The sequence below is a fragment of the Rhinolophus ferrumequinum genome, chromosome 11, assembly GCF_004115265.2.
Source record: "Rhinolophus ferrumequinum isolate MPI-CBG mRhiFer1 chromosome 11, mRhiFer1_v1.p, whole genome shotgun sequence".
NCBI classification, from domain to species: Eukaryota; Metazoa; Chordata; class Mammalia; order Chiroptera; family Rhinolophidae; genus Rhinolophus; species Rhinolophus ferrumequinum.
The window spans coordinates 75,130,817-75,156,954 of NC_046294.1; the positions used below are offsets into that span (position 1 = coordinate 75,130,817).

At 36.4% G+C, this 26,138-nt stretch overlaps 1 protein-coding gene across 2 annotated transcripts; it reads left to right on the forward strand.

The window, feature by feature from the left end:
- The first annotated feature begins 32 nt into the window (after positions 1-32).
- Positions 33-25,601, forward strand: AASDHPPT (aminoadipate-semialdehyde dehydrogenase-phosphopantetheinyl transferase). 2 transcript variants are annotated; one of them, XM_033119706.1, is made up of 7 exons: positions 34-402; positions 2,053-2,278; positions 13,582-13,703; positions 14,354-14,515; positions 21,477-21,548; positions 23,325-23,475; positions 23,805-25,601. In XM_033119706.1, the coding sequence occupies exons 1-7, from the start codon at positions 220-222 to the stop codon at positions 23,867-23,869; spliced, it is 981 nt and encodes a 326-aa protein (XP_032975597.1). In that variant the 5' UTR covers positions 34-219; the 3' UTR covers positions 23,870-25,601. The 2 variants fall into 2 exon arrangements, with proteins under 2 accessions (XP_032975598.1, XP_032975597.1); XM_033119707.1 differs by having other exon boundaries at positions 33-402; positions 23,325-25,601.
- The last annotated feature ends 537 nt before the right edge of the window (positions 25,602-26,138 follow it).

The window sequence follows — 26,138 nt, forward strand, 5'->3', positions numbered from 1 at the left end:
GCAGAGGCGGGTCTCCGTCTCAGCCCCCAGCTGCCTTTTCTTAGAGGAGGATGTGGCGGTATTGGGGGCGGGAAGTGAGGGCTCTCCGATGGGCAACGTGCTCGTAGTCGTAACGCGGCGCCCCGCCCCTTCCGCACAGGCGCCGGGAAGAAGGGGGTGGGGCCACGTGAGTGTCCGCGCCATCAGGCTCGAGGTGGCGGCGAGGTTCGTTTTCAGTGTATGGTTTTCCTTGCCCAGCGGTTCTTCTTGGTACCAGCAATGGAGGGTGTGCGCTGGGCCTTTTCCTGCGGCACTTGGCTGCCGAGCCGAGCCGAATGGCTGCTGGCGGTGCGATCGATCCAGCCCGAGGAGAAGGAGCGCATTGGACAGTTCGTCTTTGCCCGGGACGCTAAGGCAGCCATGGTACTACTACAGGTCTTTGGTATTTTGAGCCGAGAAAGCAGATGTTGGGGGAGGTGGGCCAGACTGTGGAGACCCCACCGCCCCCATTCTAGCGTCGACTCCCGCGTTCTAGCCCACTCGTGGTCGGCCCCGAACGAGAGTGGTTGGCGCTGCTGAATTTGTGCGTACGGCCTGGTCCCCACGGCCTTTGTAGTCGCTTCGGAGGCCTCGATCGCTGTAAAAATGAGCCCCTCCCCCGTTGTAATTGAAAATAGAGATCCTGTTAAACCATAAAATAGGTGTAGGCAAGGCCTAAGAAGTAATTGGCTTTTTTCCCATATGAATGTTTTTACATTTTAATTTATGTTACCAAGTTTTATTTTTTCTTTGCGTGGGCCCATTTCGCGTGCTTAGTCCGCCAATTAAATATCCCACCACTCTCCAAGGGTAGGCCCCCGAAAATACTGACAGTATGACTTCGTTTATCCTCGCACATCATGGAACTGGAAGAGACCTAAACCAGCGACTTTTTTACCAGTGAAATTGAAGTCCAGGGAGGATGCAATTCCAGGCATACTTTCCTGACTAGATAGCTTGAGAAAGAGTATTTTAAATAGAATAATTTATTTTAGTTATATATTTTTAAATAACAAATGGAAAATTGGATTTCAGAATTACTTCTATATAGTGCTATTTGAAACAGCCTGAAATTACCATCACTTCAAAGGCAGTCATTTCTTGGAATTGTCTCTATATTGAAACACCTTTTCATCTGAAATGGAGCTGATAATTTTTGAAGGCATATTGGCGAATATTTTTTATAAATTGCAAGAAATTATTTTTTATAAATTAGAAGAAGTTGTGGAATTCAAAATGTTGCAGTTTCTAAAAGTTAGAGTTGAAAAAAACTTGAAAGGTATTTTGCAAAATAGTGTATACTTTGTCATCTTTTTACTCTTGGGTATTTTTGTGTGACTTCAGTAATTTCTTAATTTTTAGGTGGAGGTGGGAGAGTGGATTGGGATACATGTGAAAAAAGATAAGTCATGCATTGTTAAAACTGAATTGCAATTGTTAAAACAATTGCAAATGCATGCAATTGTTAAAACTGAATGATGGGTATGTAGAATCTAGAAATACTTGCACATATGCACAAAGATGTAGGTAGGGTTGCTCACTGGAGAATTTTTTATAATTAGCAAAACTAGAGCCAGCCTAAAATGTCTAATAATCGAAGTCAATCAAGTAGTAGTCTCTTGATACTATGAAATACTAGGCCTTAGTTAAAAGTGCACAGACCAGATGGTTATGTATAGATATGAAATAATCACCAACACAAGTTAAAAAGGTTATGCATGGTAGAATACTATGTATAGTAGGATCTCTTACATGTAAATAGACAGCAAAATCATATGTAAATGAACTTATATTTAGTTACTTAGAGAAAAGACTGGAAGGATGCCTACTGGTTAACTGGTTACCTGTTGAGGGAATTACTAACGAGGGACTTGAGCTTTTTCTTCCAACTTCTTGAGCATTGCTTAAATCTTAATGCAGTTTATTTAATACTTATGTACTCTTAAAAACGAATATGTCAGGAACCACAAAAATAGACTTAGTATGTTACAAGCAGTGAACCTCTACATACCAGATGTTTTGTTTACTTAACAGGCTGGTCGTCTGATGATAAGGAAGTTAGTTGCAGAGAAATTGAATATCCCTTGGAATAATATTCGTTTGCAAAGAACTGCAAAAGGAAAGCCAGTTCTTGCAAAAGACTCATTGAATCCTTACCCCAATTTCAACTTTAACATCTCTCATCAAGGGGATTATGCTGTACTTGCTGCTGAACCTGAGCTACAAGTTGGAATCGATATAATGAAAACTAGTTTTCCAGGTAATGCTGCATTTTTGTAGTACAAGAGTTAAGTATCTTGTCTCAGTTCTTACCTATTGTGTAATCTCAGGCCAGGAGATGTGTTGTAGTTATTTAAGTATAGGAAAAATGTGCTCAACACTCAAAGGTAATATATCTCAGCATATATCTGAAAAGCGTGTATTTCTTTGAATATTAATTAATGGACTTCTCCATAAAGGATAAATTCTCCATTGCTGGGGAGTCACATAATGCTTTGCCTAGAGGCAAAGAGAAAAGGTAAAGGTTTTCTTTTTGAATTATACCTCAGCTTGTTATGTAAGACTAACTTTGAAACTGTTTTCAAAGACTTAAGTTTTGAAGAGAACAGTTTTTCAGCAGCTCATTTTGTCTTTTATTTAAATAGTTGATGTTAAGTCGATTTGGACTCCAAGTCAACTTTGAGTAGCATTCTATTCAAAAACAGTAATTATATTGTAAGAACTTTGTTTCACTTGAATTTTGTATCAGTTCATCAATAAGTTGTTGGTTTGTTTAAAAAAATCTCAATGATAAAGTTACTGTTTTTAGGAAGAGATAACAAACATGTTTATGCAATATCTAAATATAGTTCTTTGTAACACATTTACATAAGTAAAAATGAAGAGCAAGTAATTATTAAAATATGTAAGTGGCTATGTTTTAAGCCTTAGAAATTTGTAATCGGTGGCTGTAGAAACTACTAATATTTATTGTGGGGTTGAGTATGCCCAGGCAATTTCACTAGAACACAGGTTCTCTTAACTGTGATTTTCATCTTCACTAACGTTTAGTGAGCACTTATTCTGTGCCAAGGCATTTTACTAAGTGCTTTACATATATTCTCTTATTTAATCATCCCAACCACCCTAAAATGACTATACCATTGTTTTTATCAAAAGATAAATAACAGGTCAAAAAGAAAGCTGTTGTAAGAGAACCATCATCTCCCTAATTTCTTAGTGCAGCTGCCTAATCTCCACAATGCCTCAACCTCAGATTCTTTGCTTATGTTTCCCTTGGTCTGGAAGATTTGTATTAACTTTATCCTTGAACCCCATTTCTGCATAGGTAACTTATTTACTGATTACCTTTCAATCCCTTTAGGGAAGACTCTGAACCCTCGATCTAAGCTAGGGTCTTTTGTTGTAGGATCTCATAAAATACATTTTCTTCATTGCAATAACATACCACAGTTTGTAATTATTTATCAGGATGATTGTCTTTCCCCTGGTCCTTACAAGCCACATGAGAGCAGGAACTAGTTAACTATATCAGAGTTTGGTCACCAGCACATCTCTTAGCACACCCTACTTGATGACCCTACTTAGGTCATAAAGCAGAATGAATACTCTGCTGCTGTAATAAGGCTTCAGAGTATGGCTGTGAATTTCATCTCTCACTTTTGCTGTCAGTGTCTTTACCTTGAGATTTCCCATGAGCTAATTTTTCTGATCTGCTGATAAACTTTTCTACTCTATTCTGTGCTCAGAAGGAGGCTCTACTAGCAGTAACAGGGGTTCTTGACCTAAGTTCCTGGATAAGCATCAAGTCATTTTTTTTTTAACCCTCTTGAAATTGTTTGCTGTATTTTGTGTGCACATGTGCATTTTTCTAAGGAGAGGATCTGGTTTTCAACAGGGTCATAAAAGGCTTATTCTGAAAGAACCTCTGCTATAGAGTGTTCAGAGTGAGCATGGGAGTGAGCCCATACGCTTTCATAGTTTTCTGCTGTTCTTAATGAACTTTTCCTAAAGTCAGAAATTATCAGAGGCCATTGCTCCATAGAATGGAGTCAGCATATACAGTAATGGTTGGCTCATCAGGTTGATATCTGGAAATTATGTCTGTGAGACAGATTTTATTACCAATTGCCTTGACGGACAATGTTGCCTTTGGTCAATCCTGGATAAATAAGTAATTACTAATTTAAACTTTTAGCAAATGACAGGAAGGCAGTTGAACATTAATTGAAGATTCAGTTTCCTGTTAATTGTATTTTAAGATATTTTCCCTTCAATTTTTATGAATCTTATTTGACTAATGACAGAACCGAGACCTTTTCCTGTTTGGCTGTTTCATTGCCAAAAAGCTATGATATATTCCATAAAATACAGGGCAAGAGACACTTTCCAGTTGTTACTAGTATTATTGTGTCACAAATTTGGGAAGTATGAATGGACACAGCATCAATTCTCAGTGAGGGTGAGAAGTAGACACTAGATTACTTCATTGGAGATTCATTTGAATTGCTCTGCATATCAGAATAAGTGAGGAAATTGAGCAAGGGATGTTCCCAAGAGTTGCTAAATGATGGGAGTATAAAGCCTAGAACAGTAGCAAGAGAAGTGTTATGCTTCGTACTGGACCTTTTTATTAGATTGTCAATTCTCAGATGGAGTCAGTCTTTGGGGGGTATCATTAGTATATTGAAAAACTCAGTTCTGTTGTTCCCATTTGGTCAGCAGGTAAACGTAGGAATTTGTGGAGTCTTTCCTTGTCACATAAGCCATTTCTGCTAGGTGCCAATCATTTCCCTCCCTCTCCCAGTTCTGTTGGTGCTTTGGCAGGGCAGGAGAGAATATAATAACGGATCTAGGAAGTTTTGGGTTTCTTCCTCCTAGCCTGATGCCCACAATTAAGGAGATTATTGCAACCACCACTTTATTCTTTGCTTAACGGAGAAAGTAACCTTATACAAAAGTAATTGCTGTGTAGTTGGCACTCAATAAATACTTGTTTAACGAATGTCTAGAGAACAGGGATTATAAGACATTGGGGACCCTATATAAATAATCGGCCAGTGTAATACATTTCTAACCCTGGAGGGAAAGGTGTTCTGTACGTAATCATTATAATTTACTGTACCCAGTTGGGAAATTTTGGTGGGGTTTTTTTGTTTGTTTTGTTTTCTAATTTTACCTACCGTTTATTTACATATCATAAGTATAAAAGCACATAGTTTTATGAAGTGTTCAGTTTTGTTCCCATATTTATAAAATAAGGCTAGATCAGACAGATACAATATAAAAATTAAGATTTAAATTTGGGGAAAGACTGAAATAGTTTTCCCCATGGTTTTACATTTTTATTATAACTTTGCTGGATACTGTCAGCATAAAATGACTCAATATTTTGAGATTTAATACTAATTTATAGTTTTGAAATGATGGTATAATAGAACTATTTTCTAGAACAACTGTTACATAAAGTAAGTAAGTATAGTAAGTATAATTAAGTGGCGGTATTATGTGATATCTAGGGAGGTCGTAGGGCCTGTTTCTTGTCTCCTTCCACCTTACCATCTCCTGTACTAATTTCAATGGCTTTCTATTTGGTTCCCCCTTTTAACTTTTGCCCTCACCTAGTTAATACATTCTCTATACAGAGTTGGAGTAGTCTTTAAACAAACCTGCAGCAATTTTCTTAAAACTCGTAGGTAGGTTGTTTCTTAATAAAATCTAATCCCTTTAACATGACCCCTGTCATCTTATTCTCATTTATCTCTCCATTTGCATTTCTAGCTCCTCTCTTCGCTCACTATTTTCTGTCTACACTCATCTTTTATTACCATGATGAATGGAGCAAACTTTCTTGTTCAAGGTCATTGCAGAACTGATCCTTCTGTTCTCCCCCCACTTTCCTTGAGTACCTGAGACCAGAAGGATGAGAAGTAGCAGGTACCTTCTCAGCAAGGACTTTCCTGACCTCCTGATCTTCTTTTCCTTTGCAGCCCTTCTCATTTGTAACTAAAATTTGGTTATTTGATTATTAGCTGTTCTCCCTCATTAGATAAGTTCAGGAACCATGCTTGTCTTGTTTTTGCCACCATATACCTAGTACCTAACAGTGTCTAGCACATAGTAGGTGCACAGTAAATTACCTGTTAAATGTACAAATGGTAGTTCTCAATTTCACTTAAAATACTAAATTTGTTGAAAAATGAAAAAATTGGGTACACAACCACAATGGAAAACGGTATACATACTAGATACTAGTTAGAATATAAACTGTTCTCATTAGTGGGTTAGGATTAACAATATTTCTTCTCGAGTCTTCTCAAGAGATTCAATTTTCCTCAGATTCAGTGTTCAGCTTTGTTGCTGCTGCTGCAATCTATTCCACTATCATTTCTATCTGGGCTGATCTACATTCGTCTACATCTGCATTTTGCAGGAAGTGCTTAAAGCATTTTTCCCCCCCAGCTTGGAGATTTAGAGCCTGTAGGTAGCTTAATAAGTCACACTTTCCTTTGTACTCTGACTCCTTACTGAAAAACCAGGCGTTTACTGGCAAGGAGTGATCCCCCTTTCCAGTTACTGGATGGGTCTATTCCACTGTACAGAGGATTTGAATGGGGTCACAATATAGAACTAGTATTTATTGAACGACTACTACCTATGTGACATTGTGTTAAATGTCTTATATGTGTTAACTTATTTCATCCAATTAAGCCTAGGACGTAAGTACAGTCGACCCTTGAACAACACGGGGGTTAAGGACACTGACCTCCCATGCAGTTGAATATCCATGTATAACTTTTGACTCCCCCAAAACTTGACTAGTCATCCTTTGATATCTGCAGAGCGTTGGTTCTAGGACCCCTTGTAGATACCAAAATCTGCAGATGGTCAAGTCTCTTATGTAAAATGGTGTAGAACAATGCTGTAGTCAGCCCTCCGCATTCATGGATTTCCAACCTCAGATCAAAAATACTGTTTTCAGTCTGCAGTTGGTTGAATCCACAGATGTGAAACGGGACAGGGAGGATCAACTGTATTTATTGGGAAAAATCCACATGTAAACAGACCTGCGCAGTTCACACCCATGTTTAAGGGTTAACTGTACTATTATTATATAGAATAATTAAGACACTTACCCAAGGTTGTTGCCGGAGGCTCACGGGATGTCCAGGAGAGGACTCAGCCCGGAGCAGCAGTGACCGTGTTCTCATCTCCACACAAGAAAGAATTCAGGAGTGAAACAGATGCAGAAAAAAAGCAAAAGCGATTTATTGAAAACGAAAGTACACACTTGGGAGGAAAGTGCGGGTTAACTTAGAAATTCACACCAAGGAAGTCATGATGGGGGTTTTTTGTGTTTTTTTTTAATCCCTCCCAGGGCGGGAATTGGTGACATCCCATTGACTTAGTTCATTCACCTCTGGACGGGACCCTCCATTTCCCGCTTTTTCTTCTTTATTTGGTTCCTCCAGAACTGTCATGGTGTCAGGTGCATCATGGGAGTTATAATAACCGCAATGCAAATGACACTAAAATTAGCTCAAGATCAGGTCCCAGGTAAATTATAGGGATTATCCTTGCTGGATGAAATGGTTCTTGTTTTTCTTCAGCTGCAGATGCTGGATACAGTCACTTGTTACTTATGTAACCAGTGAGACACCTCAGGTTGTATCCTGGAGGGGGTTGTCAATTTCCTAGGCTACCTGTCCTGCTTTAAGGTGACTTATAGTAACTAACAGCAGAAGATCATGTATTTGAACCCGTACTACAAAACCCATGTAATTAGGCACGGTAAAATGTATGTCCTCTCAATATTAGGTTTTATTGATAATCTGTTAAAGAAATTGCAAGTTCAAAAATCTATGACAAGTTCTGTGGAACTGGGTTAAATGTATTTAAAGTTTTTATGGAGGAACTGATAGCTAAGAAAAGTATGAAAAATACAGTGAAAGGGAACTTGCCTTACCATTTTTTAAAACTTATATTAGGCATTATAAACAAAAGATGTGTGGTTAGTAAAAGAATAGACAATTAGAAGAGTTAAGAGTCCGGTATTATCTTTTAATTTCAGTTATTTTTTTGCTATATGAATTTTATTATTTAATTAAATATACCTATCTTTTCCTTGATAAATTCTAAATTCTGTCTTTTTGGGGAAAAAAAATCAAATTGTTAAAAAATTTCCTCCCACTTAAAGGTTAAGGAGTCTCCTAGATTTTATTCAAAAATTGTAATTTTTTTTTTACATTCAAATCTTTAATTCCTTTAGAATTTGTGTGTACATGTGCATAGTATGTTTTGCATCCTGACGGCTAAACAATTCCACCACCACCAGTGTTGGGTAGATTAGGAATAAACATGTAAAGTGCATGGAATTATTAAGTACTTAATAAATGTCATCTCTTAAGGTTATTGTGGTACTTGTTACTGTTATATGTATTGAATGCTGTTTCTAGAATGGTGATCAGGATATTAAAAGCACCCAAGATGCTTATTAAAAGTACAGGTTCCTTGAAACAACCTCAGACCCACTGAAGCAGAATTTCTGAGATACAACCTGGGATGCTATATTGAAACAATTTCCCAGATGATTGTTAGACATATTAATATTTAGGAAACACTGTATTAGATGTAATTTACAGAGCCAACGAAGAAAAAGGTTGTAACCAATCCACTGTTTTTATGAGTAAAATAATCAGAAAGCCATTATTGAATCCCTTGTCTCATACTATACAACAGTATAAAGTTAGGGTTTAATAATTACTAGAATACAATAGAATTGTATGTTTGGTCAGACTTCTTAAAGAAGGATGCCTTTTAAGCTTAAAAGAGCAAGAAATCACAAAGTCAGCAGATGTAATTGAAATTAATAAAATAAAATTGATTTCATAGTAAAGCTTTTCTTACAGACCAGGGAATATATTTGTGGCAAATATGCCAGACAAAGGTTAGTATTGTTAATACATAAAATGCTCTGTAAGTATTGATAGGAAAACCACTTAAGACTTGATGAATGAATAAAAAATTTGATAAAACAATTCGCAAAAGAGGCTATACATATAACAATAACTACTCCAACAACTTTATAGCAAACATTAAGTACTTAATAGTTCCTTGCATTTCACATGTTTTTTTCTTAATCTACCCAGTCTGTCCCTATTTTATAGCTTAAGAAAAAGCCATAGAAATGGTAAATAAATAACAGGAAAGAAGTGATGGAGCCAGGATTTGAATATTTGACTCCGGGGGCATAACAGTAAGCTTTTAAGAGTGCGTATGTCTGTATATATGTTAAATTGTATTCATGTGTGTATTAGTTTCCTAGGGCTCCTATCAAACGACCACAGACTTGGTGTCTTAAAAACAACTGAAGCATTTTACCTGACAGTTCTGAAGGCTAGAATCAGTCAAGGTGTTTACAGGGCCATGCCCCCTTGAAGGTTCCCGGGAAGACGCCTTTGCCTCTCCCTAGTTTCCTGGCTATCCTTGGCATACGTTGGCGTGTACCTGTGTCACTTCAATTCTACCTTAATCTTCACATGGTCTTTCCCCCTATATTCTGTGTGTCTAAATGTTTTTCCCTATAAGGACACCAGTCATTGGATAATAGAACCCATCCTAATTTAGTATGACGTCATCTTAACTTGATTTCACTTGCAAAGACTATTTCCAAGTTAAGGTCACATTTTGAGGTTCTGGGTAGGCATTAACTTTGGGAGATACCATTCAACCCAGTATAGTCCATCCTCTGCCCGCCCCCTGCCCCAAATTTACATCCACCCACACAAAATCAATTCACCGCATCCCAGCATTCTAAGTCTTAACCTTTTCCAGCATTTATTTTAAGTCCAAAGTCTCATCTAAATGTCAACTCAAAAAATTGCAAATCTCTCCTCACCTGAATCATCTAAATCAGGTATGGGTGATCCATTGTGGGAAAGAATCCCTTTTCCATCAGTGAACCTATAAAACTTGAGAGCAAATCACCTGTTTCTAAAATACAGTGGTGGAACTGGCATAGAATAGACATTCCCATTTCAAAAGGGAGAAGTTGGACCCCAAGGAAGTATGAAACCCAGCAGAGCAAATTATGTTAGTTGTCATGGCCTGAGGCTAATCCTGTGGCTCCCTGCTCTGTTCTCTGGCCCCTCAGGGTGGCCCCACCCTTTGCTCCTCTACCCTGCTTTTGGAGTCCTTCCCTTTACTTGAACACATTTGCTGCCAAGTACCCCGTGTTCCCTAGGCCATTTTCTTGTGTATGTTGATACATGTACTTACTGACAAATGCAACATTTAAATAAACACAAGAGCACTTCAGGACTGCCTAAGTGGAGAGTTTCATGCGTAGGTTGTCATATTTCAACCTAGTGCTTTTTCTGCTGTGAGCCACTTGCATTGAGGGCTTAAAGAGCTCCTTTGTCAGTAACATACTACAGGCTTTATACATATATTTTATGGAACCTGTATTAGTAACTCAGACATTTTTGTTTGATTTTGGGTTTGTGTCTGGATAAATTCCTGAACAAGTGAGCTAGTAAGTCAAGCATTATTGTGTACATATTACCTGAGATTTTAGAAGACTCTAACTTCCCATGCGAGCAAGATTATATGTAATCCAGTACTTAGAAAATGAAACTACCAGAATTTCTAATGATTTATTATTCAAAGCTAAATTTTACTACCTTGAAGCACACAGATAGACATTGCTCAACTCCCCCCTGAAATAACTGGCCCCTTTTGTTTAAGAGTGGTGAACTTAAACTGAGATGCAGTGTGTGTGTGTGTCGCTGACCTTGTTTTGGAGAGAGATGGATATAGGTGGCTTTCAGGTTCTGAGGCCAGAAGGATTTTCTTTCTTTTCCATAGGCTTGCAGTAGCAGCTAAGGGTGGTGACTATAAATTATTTTGTTGTAGGTTATTAAAGTATGGTTAATAACCTGGTTGCTGTATGACCTTGATTAGTTGATATTGCAGAGCACTTATTTAATATCTAACGCTGCTTTCTCTGTTCTCTGAAGTTTAAGCTATAAGATGGAGTTTATGGAGTTTGAAAACGTGGTTAGTGGCTCTATATAAATTTTGTCATTTTGTCTTATGTGTATACTTGAACGTTATTACATGTGTGATAGAATGATTAAAATGAAGATTGTAATGGACATGAATACGTGATGGTATTAGGAAGATTTGCCAACTTAGGTGTCTAATTGTTCTGTCTTCAGATAGCTTGAGGGATAAATGTATTCTGGTATTTCGTACTGATTTTTTTTTAAAATTCCCATTTCCTAGATAAACTAAGTACTTAGAAATACTCAACCACTGTGTATTTTCGGCATAATGCCACAGTGTGGTGCTGTTTTCCTTTGGCTGAATCATCTTTTTCTGTTGCTGTGAAGCCTCTTATTTTGTGGAATAGATAAGATGCTCTCAACAGTATGTGAAAACATTCTCACATCAGGTAGTTTTAGCTGTACATAATCAGTTACATGATTGCTTTCCAGTGATTGTGCTAGATTGCTTTTTATGTTTATCAGTTCGTTTTTTATTAGCATGCATATTTAAATTATTTCCCTTGATTGCCCCATCGTATTTAGTTAAAAATCAGAGAGCTTCTTGAAGGTTATGAAATTATAACTTGAAGAAATCAGCAAATAAAATGACACTATAGATGACAAGAAGCATATCTCTTTAAATTTTAGGCTTTTTGGTTGGTATTCTGTTTAAACTGCAGTTCCACTCAAAATACACATTTTAAGAAAGGAAAACTGTATTAAAATTGTAATGCTCAATATATACTGATAACAAAAGATGAATACAAGTCACGTTTGATTACTGCAATTACAAGAGGTGCTCAAAGTGGTTACTATCAGCGTCCAGACGTTTCTGATTATGGCAAACTACTCCTTGAGCAACTCCTTGAGCAATGTTGACCAAAGTGTCGACTTGCATACATTTTTTTGGCACTCCAAGTATGTAATGCTGTCTTCCAAATGCAAGACAACTGTTCTTACCATTGTTGTTATTATATTTACACTGTTTGTGCCAGAATCTAGTCAAGAGGAAACAGTTCATATTTATGTAGATATAGTGCTCCCAGTATTTAAAATCTTCAGATTTACTTAAATCATTTTGCAAACTTGCTTGCTTTAGTTTGTTTAGTGTATAATTTGTCAAGCCAGTATGTACTAGTGTTGCTTGCATTTTAACAAGACAGTTTTTATTAAGGGCCTTAAGAAAAGTGTTGAGGAATAAGCATCAGATTATCAAAGGGTTCATATCCCCAAAAGGGTAAGAATCTTCTGCCTTGGGACTTCTAAGATCACAGTTTAATATTTCACTGATGTTCCATGAAATGACTTTATAGCTTTGCTGAGCTACTTTTAGGAAATAATCTTTTAATGTTTATATGAACAAATACAAACAAACAGTAGACATTAATTAAATTCATAAAATGGATTGAAAAATTATTCTTTTTGAGAAGAGTAGGGGACTAAGGAGTAGAGATAGATAAATGAGTCTAATGAACTTGAAAATAAATGAGGATTTTTGTCTTGAACTATTGGATCACATATTATTGTAGGGACACTAGAAATAGTTCCTGGCTAAACAAGAGGAGACTATTTTGACTATCATGGTGAGGGAATCTTAATTTTGTGGGAGAAATGGCTCTTAATATTTTCTACCCTTGAGATAAGTATGGGAAAGGTAGGTGGTTACTCTAGGAGAAACTGTGAACTCCCTGTGAAGGACCATGTCTGTTTTGCTCATCATGATACTTCCAGCATCCAGCACCTGGGTATTTTTAAAATGAATAATCATAATCGGATTTCTAAGTGTTGAATTCTCAGGGGGTGAGTTAGTGATTAAATGCCAGTGAAGTATTAAGTAGGGGGATTTGACATCTTTTTTTTTTTCTAGACATACTATGTTGACATCTGTCCCTTTTTAGAGTTGTAGTCAACCAGTTAAGAATGGCAAGTTTTTAAAGTTGGGTATTTTAGAAATGGGAGTTGGAATTAGAATAGACAAGCAATGTTAACAGAATTGGTAGAGGGACTACCTTCAAGATGTTTTCTAGAAAATAATGGTGCAGAGGAACATTTAGGAAGTAACTTACCAAATAATAGTTAACGTTCATTTATTCATATAGTAAACATTTGTGGTTCATCTACCTTGGGCCAGGCTTTCTGATAGGCCAATTAGGCTGTATGTGTAAGGGCAAGAACCATGATCGATTTGTTTTTAACCATTAGTTCAGTGCATAGTTGTATTAGTTTGGCGCAAAAGTAATTGTGGTTTTTGCAGTTATTATTAACCTTTTAAACTGCAATTACTTTTGCACCAACCTAATACAACATCTGTACATATTGTACATCGTTGTAGAATAAACAAATGAACGATGATAGAAAGCTCCTGCTTAGTAGTAAAGAGAGACAAATACATAATTATAATATTATTGTGACTTTTTAAAAGTAAGGCTGGCCTATGATTTTCTTTTATATGCTGTCTTTAACAGATTTGGTAATAGAACTGCTATTTTTAATTCTTTATTTCCTCAATTGACAGGTCGTGGCTCAATTTCAGAATTCTTTCATATTATGAAAAGAAAGTTTACCAACAAAGAATGGGAAACAATCAAAAGCTTTAAGGACGAATGGACTCAGCTGGATATGTTTTATAGGAATTGGGTATAATTTCTTTCTAATTTTGAGAGTAAATTCCTGTAATGATTCCATTATTTTTGATAAAAATAGGAGCAAAATTTTTTGGTTATGCAGTAGTGTTTTAAGAAAATAGGTCATTACTTGAGAACTTCATGATTTTTTGTATGCATTATTATAATGAATTTAAGAAACGTGAACGTATATTTAATGGTCAATTAGAAGGTAGTTACTTTTGAAGCTAAAATAAGATGTTTTATTTATCACTTTTTTACAAATAATGCTTAATATTTTCTGTTTTAAAGGAACTCACATGAAGCCTTATTTAACACTTATATAAAATTTTCTGTATGCCGGAAGACATGACTTAAAGCTCTATATAAGTTAGTTACTGTTTTCTAGTAACTAACAGCCCTTTCTAGTAATTATAACAGCTCTCTGAGAAAAGTACTATTATTGTTGCATGTTACACATGAGAAAAGAGAGGCACTGGGAGCTTAACTGGTTTGCCTGAAGATCCACAGCTGGTTTGTCTTCATGCTACTATTAGAGTAAAAAAATAGCTTACAGCCATAATGTAGTATAGAGTTAAAAATCCAGATGTGTTGGGCCTGTAGGTTTTATGAAAAATTTTATCTATTCAAAGCTCTAAGAGTAAATGTTTCTTTTTATCTTAGGCATTAAAAGAAAGCTTCATAAAAGCCATAGGTGTTGGGCTAGGATTTGAATTGCAAAGGCTTGAATTTGATATATCCCCATTAAACCTGGATATAGGCCAAGTTTACAAAGAGACACGTTTATTTCTGGATGGGGAAGAAGAAAAAGAATGGGCATTTGAGGTAAGAAATTTATCAGAATTGCTATCACTGTAAGAATTTCCTTATTTTGTGCAGTATGTGAGATTAATTTGGGGAGGCAAGTCATTGAAACTAGACACGACTGGAACCCCATCCTGGTGCTGAAGGTGAAGTCAGGGAAACTGAGAACATACAACGTTTAAGCTGATACTTGAAAGGTATGTCATACCGAGTTAAATAAAATGGGAAGGGAAAAGAGGCTTGGAATAGAAAGATTTTTGTGTGTAGGAACAGCCAAAGGAAGTTGTTTTGGCTGCACCATGAAGAGTGGATTCCGGATTAGACTGGTAAGATCATGTAGGCCATTATGGGTTGGGCTAAAGATTCTGGTTTCTATATTTGGTTTCTGTCACCAGTAATTCTTGGTTGAATTGCTAGTGAGAGAAACAGCATAAACTCATTTAAGCCAAAAGGACATAGGCTATTAGAGTATTTCATGTAATTGGATCTCAGAATTAAGTAGAGTGTTACTGAAAAACTCAGAACTCTTATAGTTTACTTTGCCTTTCTTTAGGTTCTGGCTTCAGTTTTCTCCCACCCTTGTTTCTCATTCTATACACCAGCTTTCTTAACTTCTCTGGTCTGTATATGGCAGGAGACAATTGCCTACCACTCTTGCATGTAACAATTTACAGTATAACAACCAACAGAGATCGGTGAGCTCCCTTTCTGTTCCAAGTCCTAAAAGTCCTGGGGAAGGGACTTCCTGGCCTAGCTTGCGTCAGATGCTTATCTCCTGACTCATCCTTGTAGCCTAGGAGGTGGTCAGGTGTCCAGAGCCTAACAAATGGGTTGCATAACAATGTGGTTGTTCCTGTAGTAATGACCTGAATTGTGTGCAGAGAAGGTCAGTCCCCAGAATAAAGAGTTAGTGGTGAGTGGATAAAGTAGGAGGTCTTTCTCAAGAGAATTTAGCAGGTGTTAAGTAGAGAGTGATGAGATCAGAGTCCTGGCTATGATTGTTTGTGGAGCTTTAAGGAAGTGAGGAGTCAGAGATGTTACGATCTATTCTGTGACTTACAGAAGCATCTATTGAGAAACTGAGTATGAGAGAACAAGTGGGATTTACGTTCGAGAGGACATGAAACCCGTATGAAGGTAGCAAGTAGATGAAGGGCTGGGCTAGAGGGACAAAGAGTCATAATCATTAACATGTGCATGGTTGTTGACGTGTGCATGGGATTTAAAGGTGCAGCTGTGAGATTACCTAAGTTAGAAGAGAGAGAGGCCCTAGGACAGACGCACAGACTCCAGAGAATACTGATATTAAAGGTGGATTGGAGGAGACTGAGAAAGAAAGACCAAAATAATTAGAAGTAGAATAAGAGAGTAGTGTTACAGGATCCAAGGGCAGAAAGTATTTTGAGAAAGTCAAAACTGCTAACATACCAAGTAATGTCCGGATTCTATCAATTAAAGAGCAAATTATATTTAGGATACTATAAAAGCACAATTTTAAAAATTGTAACCAAAATTATTTAAAAATGCTTTAAGACTTAAAGGGGTAAACCTCAGCCATTTCACTCATGGGGAATCCTTTATTTTCTTTCTTTTTGGGTGGAGGGAATCCTTTATTCTTAATGGTGCCCAATGGAATAGGCCTAATAGCAGAGTGAGGAGGGGAAGAGTCAGTGATTGGGCAGGCCTCCCCTTGTTGGGTGGCAAAGTTGTCTGAGTTCTGGGGACTAAATAGATGCTATGGAAAATGATAGCCACTGGGCTTGAAGTGTTTTGAAAGGAGTCCACTCAAAAGGAACTCCAAAAGAAAGAGGCAGTGAGTATTTACTGTATATTAGTTGCTGAGGGCAGGAATAACAAGAGATCAGAATGTGCTCCTAGCTTCAGGTGTGGTACAGGGCCAAAGAGCTGGAAGTGGTTCTTTGATAATTCCACAGATACCCAGCCCATATCTAGCATTTGGATACTAGATACGACCTAGGGTTCTAAAAACTGAATTACTTGTACAATAGCATTTGTCATTACCCCTTTCCTCCAATTCCTGTCCTCTTTGCCACCCACCTTAAGGAAACCAGAGTGGAAGAGGAAGAATAGAAGAGCAAGGTGAGGCCAAGGGACAGACTGCATTTGTTCTAGGGTTGAAATACGATTTTTTTTTTTTTTTTTAAAGCCAGAAGTGACTGAAGAACTATGAGGTTTGCCTAAAAGCTTGTCTAAGAGCTGGAAAGTAGATCCATCAGGGCACATTTGAAGGCAGTCATGGAAGAATAATTAAATTGTTTATGAAATGACCCTGAGTGTTTTGCCCATTCAGTGTACCAGTTATGCAAAGAAGAAAACCATATATGTTAGGTGCATAGATTAAGTGTGGATTGTTTATTACACTATAAACAGGTCCAGGAGGGGAGAGTGAATTTAACAGAATGAGTTTACTGGTGTGGACAGCCAGAAACCAGGGGTTGAGGGGAGAATGGTGAGCCTAGAGCCAAAGGAGGCACACCTGGAGTTGAGGAAGTCAGGTGGGAGGCTCCTGTCAGGGCATCTCCACTGCCCCACAAGTTACAGACCCGTCTTTGGGCAGGCAGCTGCGGGAGGGCTACGATTGCAGTGTACAGCTGTGGCATGAAAGATCGTCACTGCCCTTTCCTCCTTTTCCTTAACCCTTTCCATTTTCAGGCATACACACTAAATTCATCCACTCTAGAAGTAGGATGGCATGGTGGTGGTGGGGGGGGGGGCGGTTCTGGAGTTATTAAGAGAGGTGGAATCAGTCCCTTTCCCTGTTGGAGGCTTCCAACTCAGAATTAGGTTTGAGCTGAGTTCGTGAGAGGAACATGCTCTTTATGAGGTGAGAATAACTGAATTTGAATTAAACAGGACAAAGCATCTTGATTCAGAGAAAATTTGATACTTGACTGATTAAAAATGTCATTTATGAGATCTGTTCAAGATATCATCCAGGAAAAGAGAAAAATGAATTGTCAGAACTTGTTTAAAGGGAAGTGGTTAAGAGAATAAGTTGCCTTCTATTAATACACCATGGAGTCTAGCTCCTTTGTAAACTGAAGACAAGGTACGAAAAAGGTTCAGCCCTTCCCCACTTCTTAAGTGTACCTCCGAATGAAAGGTCTGCACAGGACAGCTTGGCAGCAGTCTGCTCCCTCTTGCCCAGTTGTGCAGATACTACTTCCTGAAACAGCTAGTCATGACCAAACACCATTAGCTCTATGGCTAGGTTTTTTTCTCATATGTATTTGGTAACTAAATTTAAGTATACGGGCCTTTTGAGAAAGTATTGTTCCTGGGCTGGAGACAGGACAAATCCCTAGTAAGCACTACATGTTGGAGACTAGTTTTTAGCAGTTAATGCATATAGCCAGTGAATACCGGAATCTCTTCAGACTCATACAGTCTCTTCTTCATAGTGTGAGAACAGGTTAGTTAAGCTGAAAAAAAGAAGTCCTATTTCTGCAGGCAGCATTAAAAGAATGCCTGCAGGATACCAGAAATAGTAACAACCTTCGCTCCAGGTGTGCCTCTGGAAGTTACCTGCTGGCCCCCGAGTAAATGATGCAGTAGGCTATGGGTACTGTCCTCATCCGAGCAGAACTAAAGGACAGTGCCATCATAGAATAAGTGGTAAAATTCTGCATCCTAAGAAAAAAGGAGCATTTATTTCCTTGAACACTCAAAAGAACACGGTAAATGAAAATTATAAAGAAAATGAAAATTAAAAAAAATACCTTCTCTTTAAGAACATTCAAGAAGAGAGCGTATTTGAAATGGAAGCTGAGCGCCTTAAGGAGAGAATAGGCTTGTCATTAAAAGAGCTGTTAGGGGAAGGTAGTCTATGAAACCATCTATAATATATAATAGTGTATAAAAAGAGGACAAAAACCCTGAAACTCGTACTTTAAAAAAATGTGCTTCATTGCCACCCTCTAACTGGAGACATTTTCGTAAACATTTATTTCTTTCCTTTCATGGATCCACTCTCCAATTAACGGTCTCAAGCACTCTACCTTTCTGTCTATCACTACCAAGTCTTTAAGTCAGATTCTTCCACTCTCAGACTCCTCTATTTCTCACTACTATGTGTTTCTATCTGAAGATTCATTCCATAGACACTTTAAATTCTGCAGATTGCCTTATAAGTGATTTCTTTTTCTAACTTTGCTTTTTTGATGGTACCACCATGTAGTCATTCTGGGATAAAAAGCCCAGACCCATTTTGGTTCCCTTCCTACTCCGTTTCATACCTGTCTGTCTACTTAATAGTGACATGCTCCCCTCTGAAAACTGTTGTGTCCCCAGCCATTTCCCCAGCGTGGGCCTTCTTTACATCTGACTTGGACTAACGCAAGGAAGCTCCTGTCTGGGTTCCTGTCCATTATTTTGCTTTGGCCTTCTTCAGTCTTCATCACTCCATAGATGGACTCCATTTTGCAGCAAATCACAACCTGCTATCTGCTCTTCCTTGACTATCCCCAGCTCGCTCGCTCTTTTTTTCTAAGTCTTCCATGACCCCCTTCTCAACCACACCCCCATCACTTTCAGTCTCCTTCCTGCCTTCTTTAATAATTTTTGCCCAACTTCTCTTTATTTCCTTTAAGACCAAGTTTTTTTTCTTATGACATACCACATTTTGCCTCACAATCTCTGCAATTATCTACTTGTTTCACTTCCCCAGTGCTCCCCGAGGGCAGGGGCAGTATCTTAGCATTATATCTGTTACAGACCTAAAATAGCATGAACATAATCAAGAATCCATTATTTATTACAACAAATCCAAAGTATTTTCCACTTATCTGAGTATTGTATCTCACACTTAGAAAAATAATACTCTAGAAAAAACAGGAAATCGTATGCTGAAAGGAATCTCATAGTTTCATAGGTTCTTAATTTTCGTAACCAGTTTCTGTTAGGAAAGTTACCACCAAAAAGTTTCAAATGATGAGATAAGATGAAATAGAAATTCTTCGCTTTTTGAAAGGAAAATACTTAAATAAGTAGAAATCTTAATATTTATGACAGATACAGTCCATTGGGGAAAAATGATAAACTTTGAATGTTTTATGTTAGTAGTTTAAAGTTTTACTTTGTTTATGAGGCAGAACATATATACTAAGAAGAGGATATGCAATTTTACTGAAGCAGATTGATCTTTGTAATCTAATGCCAAGCTATCTCCTAAAAAGATAAAATATTTTTGCTCCCTTTGGGTTTGTTGGAGATTATAAAGACATTTTGGTATTCACAATAATTTTATTGATAAAAAATTATAAGATTAGGAAAATCTTAAAAATTTAGAAAGTCTTAAAATTAAATCTTAAGTTTAGTAGCGTTGAATGAACCAGCTCATTAGCTACCTAGCTAGCTGGTTTCATTTCTTTTATAAATAATAATTTATTATAAGTCTCGTCCTAGGCAGAAAGGATTTAAGGCAAAATTCATCACCTCATCGAGCTTTCTTTAATTCTAGTGGGATATCGAATATTAGTGTTTGATAACTAAGCCATTGTAAAATAGCTTTTATAATTTTGCTGTGTGAAATTTCATATTTATATGATGCCGATGAGGTCTGAGTAGATACGATGAATTTTTATTTTGAAATCAATCTCATTGAATTTTGGCTTGTAACGAGGTAAGTGGATAAATTGTGCAAGGTATATTGGCATTGTAGTAAACAAGCTGAACACGAAAACTGGTTATTGCCCATGATTACCTCTGATGTTTACCTAAGATACAGACACTGCAGAACTACTGGTCTAAGTGGTTTTCCAAAAGTAATTATAACCAAAACATCTTTGTATAATGTTCACATTATCAATATATTCTGTGTAAAGAATGCTAGGTTAACCATGTATCGAAAAGAATAGTTTTGTTATTATGATAAATATTGTGAGCTTGTTTTTAAAGGGAAAATAACCTATTAAATCTTTTCTGATACTTAGGTAGTTATATTTTTTCCTCTTTAAACATACTTTGCTAAATTTATCCTTACTGAATTTCATTTTTTGCTTATTTGGATTTATTAAGGTATGAAGATAAGAGGGTAAAGGATGAAAAATCCCTAAGTAATACTATTTCTGATTGTAGTTTTCTATTTCAACTGATATCTTATGGAAGAATGTCTTAGTAAAGTGGCTTTTTAGTGAAATTTTTGTTTACTTTTTTTATAGTTAATAACTTTCAAAAGTCGTCTCATAACTTTAGTATCGGTTACATTTTAAGCTCCCGACCCCCTCCCCCCCGTTTTGTCTCATACATAGGGCAAAAAAGAAAATTGCATATTGTTTGTCTTAACTATAAAATTCCGCCATGATTTTCCATAGGCTATAGTATGTTAACTAAATGTTTATAAACCCGTTTTAACAATCTTTTTTAATTGCTAACATTAAGCGCATACAAGAATTAACGTCAGTGAGGCAGATGGCTATCTAGATGTTCCTCTAGATAGCACCCTTCATCTATTTAGTCTTTGATTGAGACTGTATTATATTAATAATCATTAAGAAACATCAGACAAACCAAAAATGAGCAATACTCTATTAGTAAAAGGGGGAGAAAGAGGGCTTATATTTTAAAATACTTAATGTCGAAAGGCTAACAAAATATGACAACTGAATGCAATACTTGACCCTAAACTGCCTGCTGTACTTGGGGGTGGCGGGAAAATTCTGTAAATGATATTACTGGATTAATTCAAAAATTTGGAATACAGATAATAGATTTAAGTATCATTTCCATGTTAAATTTACCAGTTATTTACTGTGGTTATGTGAGAGAATTCCCTATTAAGAAATATATATTGGCATATTTCAGATTAAAGGTTCAAAATGTTTGTGACTTCTCCTTAAACGGTTTTGGGGAGGAGTTGTGTGTGTGTGTGTACAGAGATATTGAGATTTTTAAAATGTAAACAAAAGTCTATCTAAGTATACGCATTTAGTAATCTGTATTTACTTAACCTTTTATTTTTCAGGAAAGCAAAATAGATGAACATCATTTTGTTGCAGTAGCTCTTAGGAAACCCGATGGATCTAGACATCAGGATGTAAGATTTTAAGATTTCTCTGACTTCTGTTTTAAAAGCATGAATCAATGTTGAGTTTGTTCTTTCTTGATAGAAGCACTCATTTGGTTTACATCAAATTAGAAGGTTTTTTTGTTTGTTTGCTTTTGGATTATAGATTTAGAAGTGTTTTTTTTGTTACCAAATCCTTAAGAGCATCTTGAGATTGCACAGAAAATTTTAAGAAGCATGTTACCTGCTTTACGTTCAAATACTTAAATGTTGCAAAGAAAAAACTTTGGTAGTTCTGTCCTAGTACTCAGTTTCAGTTGAAATTCAAGAAAATCACTGTCTTAGTCATCTTAACAGTGGTTTATTTCCCAGTGATTTGGGACTATTTTCAACATAAGGGTACCAAGCTGATAGATAGTGAGTAATGGAATTATCTGGCAAATTTAACCCCTTCCCCCTTTTATAGGACGCTCCGCAATTATTCCCAAAGTTACAGTGTGAAATGTGTGAAAGACCTTGTATATTCTGACATAGCATCAGTCTCAATTCTTGCAATCATATTCTGGTTTTATTTTCTTGTGCTGTTGATTGGTAAGTGGAGACGTTTAAAAAAAAAAATCCTTACGGTGAAAGACTGTCAGCCTTCATGTAGTTGTGATTTTATGATAGTATTTGAGGAATACTGATAATGTTAAAATAATTGAAACTATATGTATTTCATTAGGGAATCCATGTGAGAGAACATGGTGTGATCACTGTATGCATCATTTTCTCTAAAAAAAATAATTCAGTCCACAGACCATGCCTTTGATAGATTAACAAAGGATTAAAATCCCTCAGAGGTTATAATTATCTTCCTTAAAAAGGGATGGCATGTTAAAATTGATCCCTGTTATCTGAAGGTGTTCTGTCCTTGTTACCTCAGCTCTACACTCTGTGTGAATACCTTATGTTTCTATAGAGCTTTATTGTATTTTTGTAACATTTGCACATGTGGTACTTCCTTTCTATTTTAATGACAGGAGCGTATTTACACAGCGTGATATAGTGAGGAAAGGACGGGGCTCTATTCAGAAGGCCCAGGTCTACCATTTTACCTGTATTGTGACCTTATACAAATTTGTTGATCTTCCTGAGCCTCAATTTCCACATCTAAAAAAATTGAGATAACAACCATATCAGCATAGTTGTGACACATAAATCGCATAAAATAGGTACTAACATTGTTAAAGCACTATGTAACCCAAATAGTGTCTTTACTAGATCATATAGAATGTTAAAGGAGGTCTATATTGGGTTAAGTTTTGAACAAGGGCACTACGTATCTCAGAGTATGAGATACAGTTTAAATTCAGTGTTGAATGAATCATTTCCTAAAGAGGTGTTGTATCTGTGTGGTTAACGGGAATTTTATCAGATCCACCCTCTAGAGTATTTTTCAAAGTTTGCCCAGTGGCCCCCTCTGTTGGAATAGCCCACCTGCTTGTCATGTATTTTGGGATCCCTTTTAGCTCATCTATTAAATCAGAATTTTTGGATGTGTGTCTCAGTAAATCTACATTTTAAATACCACAGGTTATTGTTATGTACAGAAGCTTGAGAATCAGGTTATTTCATATTTTGCTTAATTTGTTATATTGGCAACACTAGTATTAGGAGTAAAAACAATTACCTAGAAATCCTACTATGTTGTAATTTTACTGAAATGTAATTTGGTCTTATGCCTTATATTTTCCTAATTATAAAATTCATCATAAGATTACCATGCAGTGTAACAATGAGGTTATCTATTTTTTCTCCTCTTAGGTCCCATCTCAAGATGATTCTAAACCATCCCAGAGGCAGTTCACCATTCTCACCTTTAATGATTTAATATCATCTGCTGTTCCTATGACCCCTGAGGATCCTTCATTTTGGGACTGTTTTTGCTTCACAGAAGAAATTCTAATACGAAATGGTACAAAGTCATGATATGATAAGTAACAAAGGGAAATCAAAACTGTTTGTAATATTCTGTATTCACTAAAAAAAAAAAAAATGCCTGATAGTATCAAATTTTATTTCACAAACCAGTTGAAAAAAGAAAAACAAAACTTTTCCTATTAAAAAAGCATACTCCCAGTTCAAGATAGCTGAGTAGAATACATGTTTATCTTTTCTTCCTTCCCAGAATCACATTGGATTGACAGAAGAGATAGAAAGGGTGGCAGAATCTTAAAGTGACACAGGCATACCTCATTTTATTGTGCTACGCTTTATTGTGCTTCACTTTATTGCATTTCACAGGTGTTGCATTTTTTACAAATGGAAGGCAAGACCCTCCACTAGCAAAAAGATTACGACTCGCTTGATTACGATGGTCTGGAACAGAACCTGCAGTATCTCTGAGGTATGCCTGTACATGCTTATTGTAGAAAAAAATAGAAAATGCAAATACGCACAAAGAAAACGTTTAAATTCCTATCTTTCAGAGAGAGCTATTTCAGAGATAACTGTTTCTAAAACCTGGAGTATATTTCCAGACCTTTCTCTTGGTAAATGAATCCATATTAATATACTTTTTTTTTTTTAATATGGGAACATACTGTTTTGTAATTTTTTTTTCTCTTAACTGCACATCTGCTGTTCATAAAAATATACTTCTGTGGCAAAACTTTTACTGGCTCTAAAGTACTGTATTGTGTGGTTCATATCAGGATGCTTTTGATCAGAGGTAACAGTGTCCAAATCAAATTGACTTAGTAACCAGGAACATTTGTTATCTCACACAACACACAGTTCAGAGGTGTCATTAAGGACAGTGTTTTTTGCCTCGGCCTCAGTTTGTTTTGCCTTAGGCTTGTCTCCCTTGTGGTCAGTCATAAGAGTTGCTGCTATAACTTCCAGCTTCATATCTTCATAAAATTGCATCTAAAAGAAAGGCCAAAAAAAAAAAAGGAAAGGCCATTTTTCCTCACATCTCATTTTTGTCCATAAGGAGTACATGTCCCACAAGCCCCCAGAAAATTTCCTCTCTGTTTCCCTTGACTCAGATCAGGTCACCGTGAAAGCTGATCTCTGACATGATTAGCCTCTGTGGTAGTGGCCTCTTGGGAAGGGAGAAGCTGAGACGAAGTTGTGGGAATGGCATTGAGGGGAAGGAAGCCCATTGCCTGCCGAAAGGGTGGTGTGCCACAAATTTGCTCATTTTTTTCCTCTTAGATATTTTGATTGTCTGCAGATTTTACTGTAAGCAGTGGTGTAGTGAATGTCCTTATAACCACATTTTGAGGTACATGTTTAATTATGTCCTTGAGAAAGTTTCTGCAAGTAGAATGATTGGTTCAAAGAGATTAAAAACGTTTAGTAAGTATTGTCAAATTGCTCTTCAAAAAGGCTGTACAGTTTACACTGCCAGTTAGTTTTATATGTGTGACACCCTTTCACCCCCCGCCCCCCCGCCCCCACACACACACCTACATACTCCTTGGTCAACTGTAGATGCTGCCTTTTTTTTCTAATTTAATCGTTACAAACATAAATGAAAAATGGTTCCTTATTTTTAAAATTTGTATTTCTTTCATTACAAATGAGGTTGGTATGTCAGTGTTGTTATTGGCTATTTGTATTTCTTTCTTTTATGAACGACCTGTTCATTGTCTTTGCCTGTTTTATTTTAGTAAATAGGACTTAATTTAAAGTGGGAACATAATATATAAGATGCCAAGACCATCATATTGATGACAGAATCTATTATATGGTTGTAGTGCATGTCTTGGGGAGTTAAAGTCTTATTATTGTTAAATATCAAGAAGTGAAATAATTTCATTGTTTCTGTTACTAAAATTGAAAGTTGTGTGTAAATTGTATAAAATCAGATACTTTGCTTAGTAAAAAAAATTTGGAATGTTTTATAATTTCTTTATTTTATTAAGCATGCCCACATATTCCAAGCATAGTAAATAATGTGTTTAAAAAGGTGAAGTAGCATTTGTAATAGAGGAAACATTGTTACCCCTAGCATGAATGTAATGTGATATAAAAAACTGTCATCTGTCTTGTCATTATAATAATAAATTGATTAACATTATTGAATTTTTATGAGCCAGATACTGTGCTAGATTTTGTGTTTTTGTTTTTCTGTTTCTTAAAGTTGCACACACAGATAAAGAATCAACTAGATGTATAAAAATATTTTTTCTAAATGAAAAACACCATTACCTTGACCTCACCCCATTTCCTGACCCCAGAAGAAGCTCTTTCAAATCTTTTAGGTGATTTTTTTTGTTGTTACTTAATAACCATATCTCCAAATAACATACATATGTTGGTTTTGCTTGATGTTTCAATTTTAGGCAGTTATTTAATTCCTAATATAAAGCTTCACTATTCTGCTTCCCAACCATTGCACATTCCCTTCCTGCTCCCTTTTTCCCAGCATAATTATATTGTAATTAAGTGTTTACACTATTGGCTGTGATTAAGATTATGTAATGTGCATAGCTGAGTGTGTTATTCTTACCCTGTCCTTCATTTTTATTTCCTTGAGTTAGTAATTGATTTTACATAGGTTTCTATGTACTTATTGCTAATTCAACCCAAAATTAAGTATGAATATGTTCAGAAATAGGAGTTGTTCCG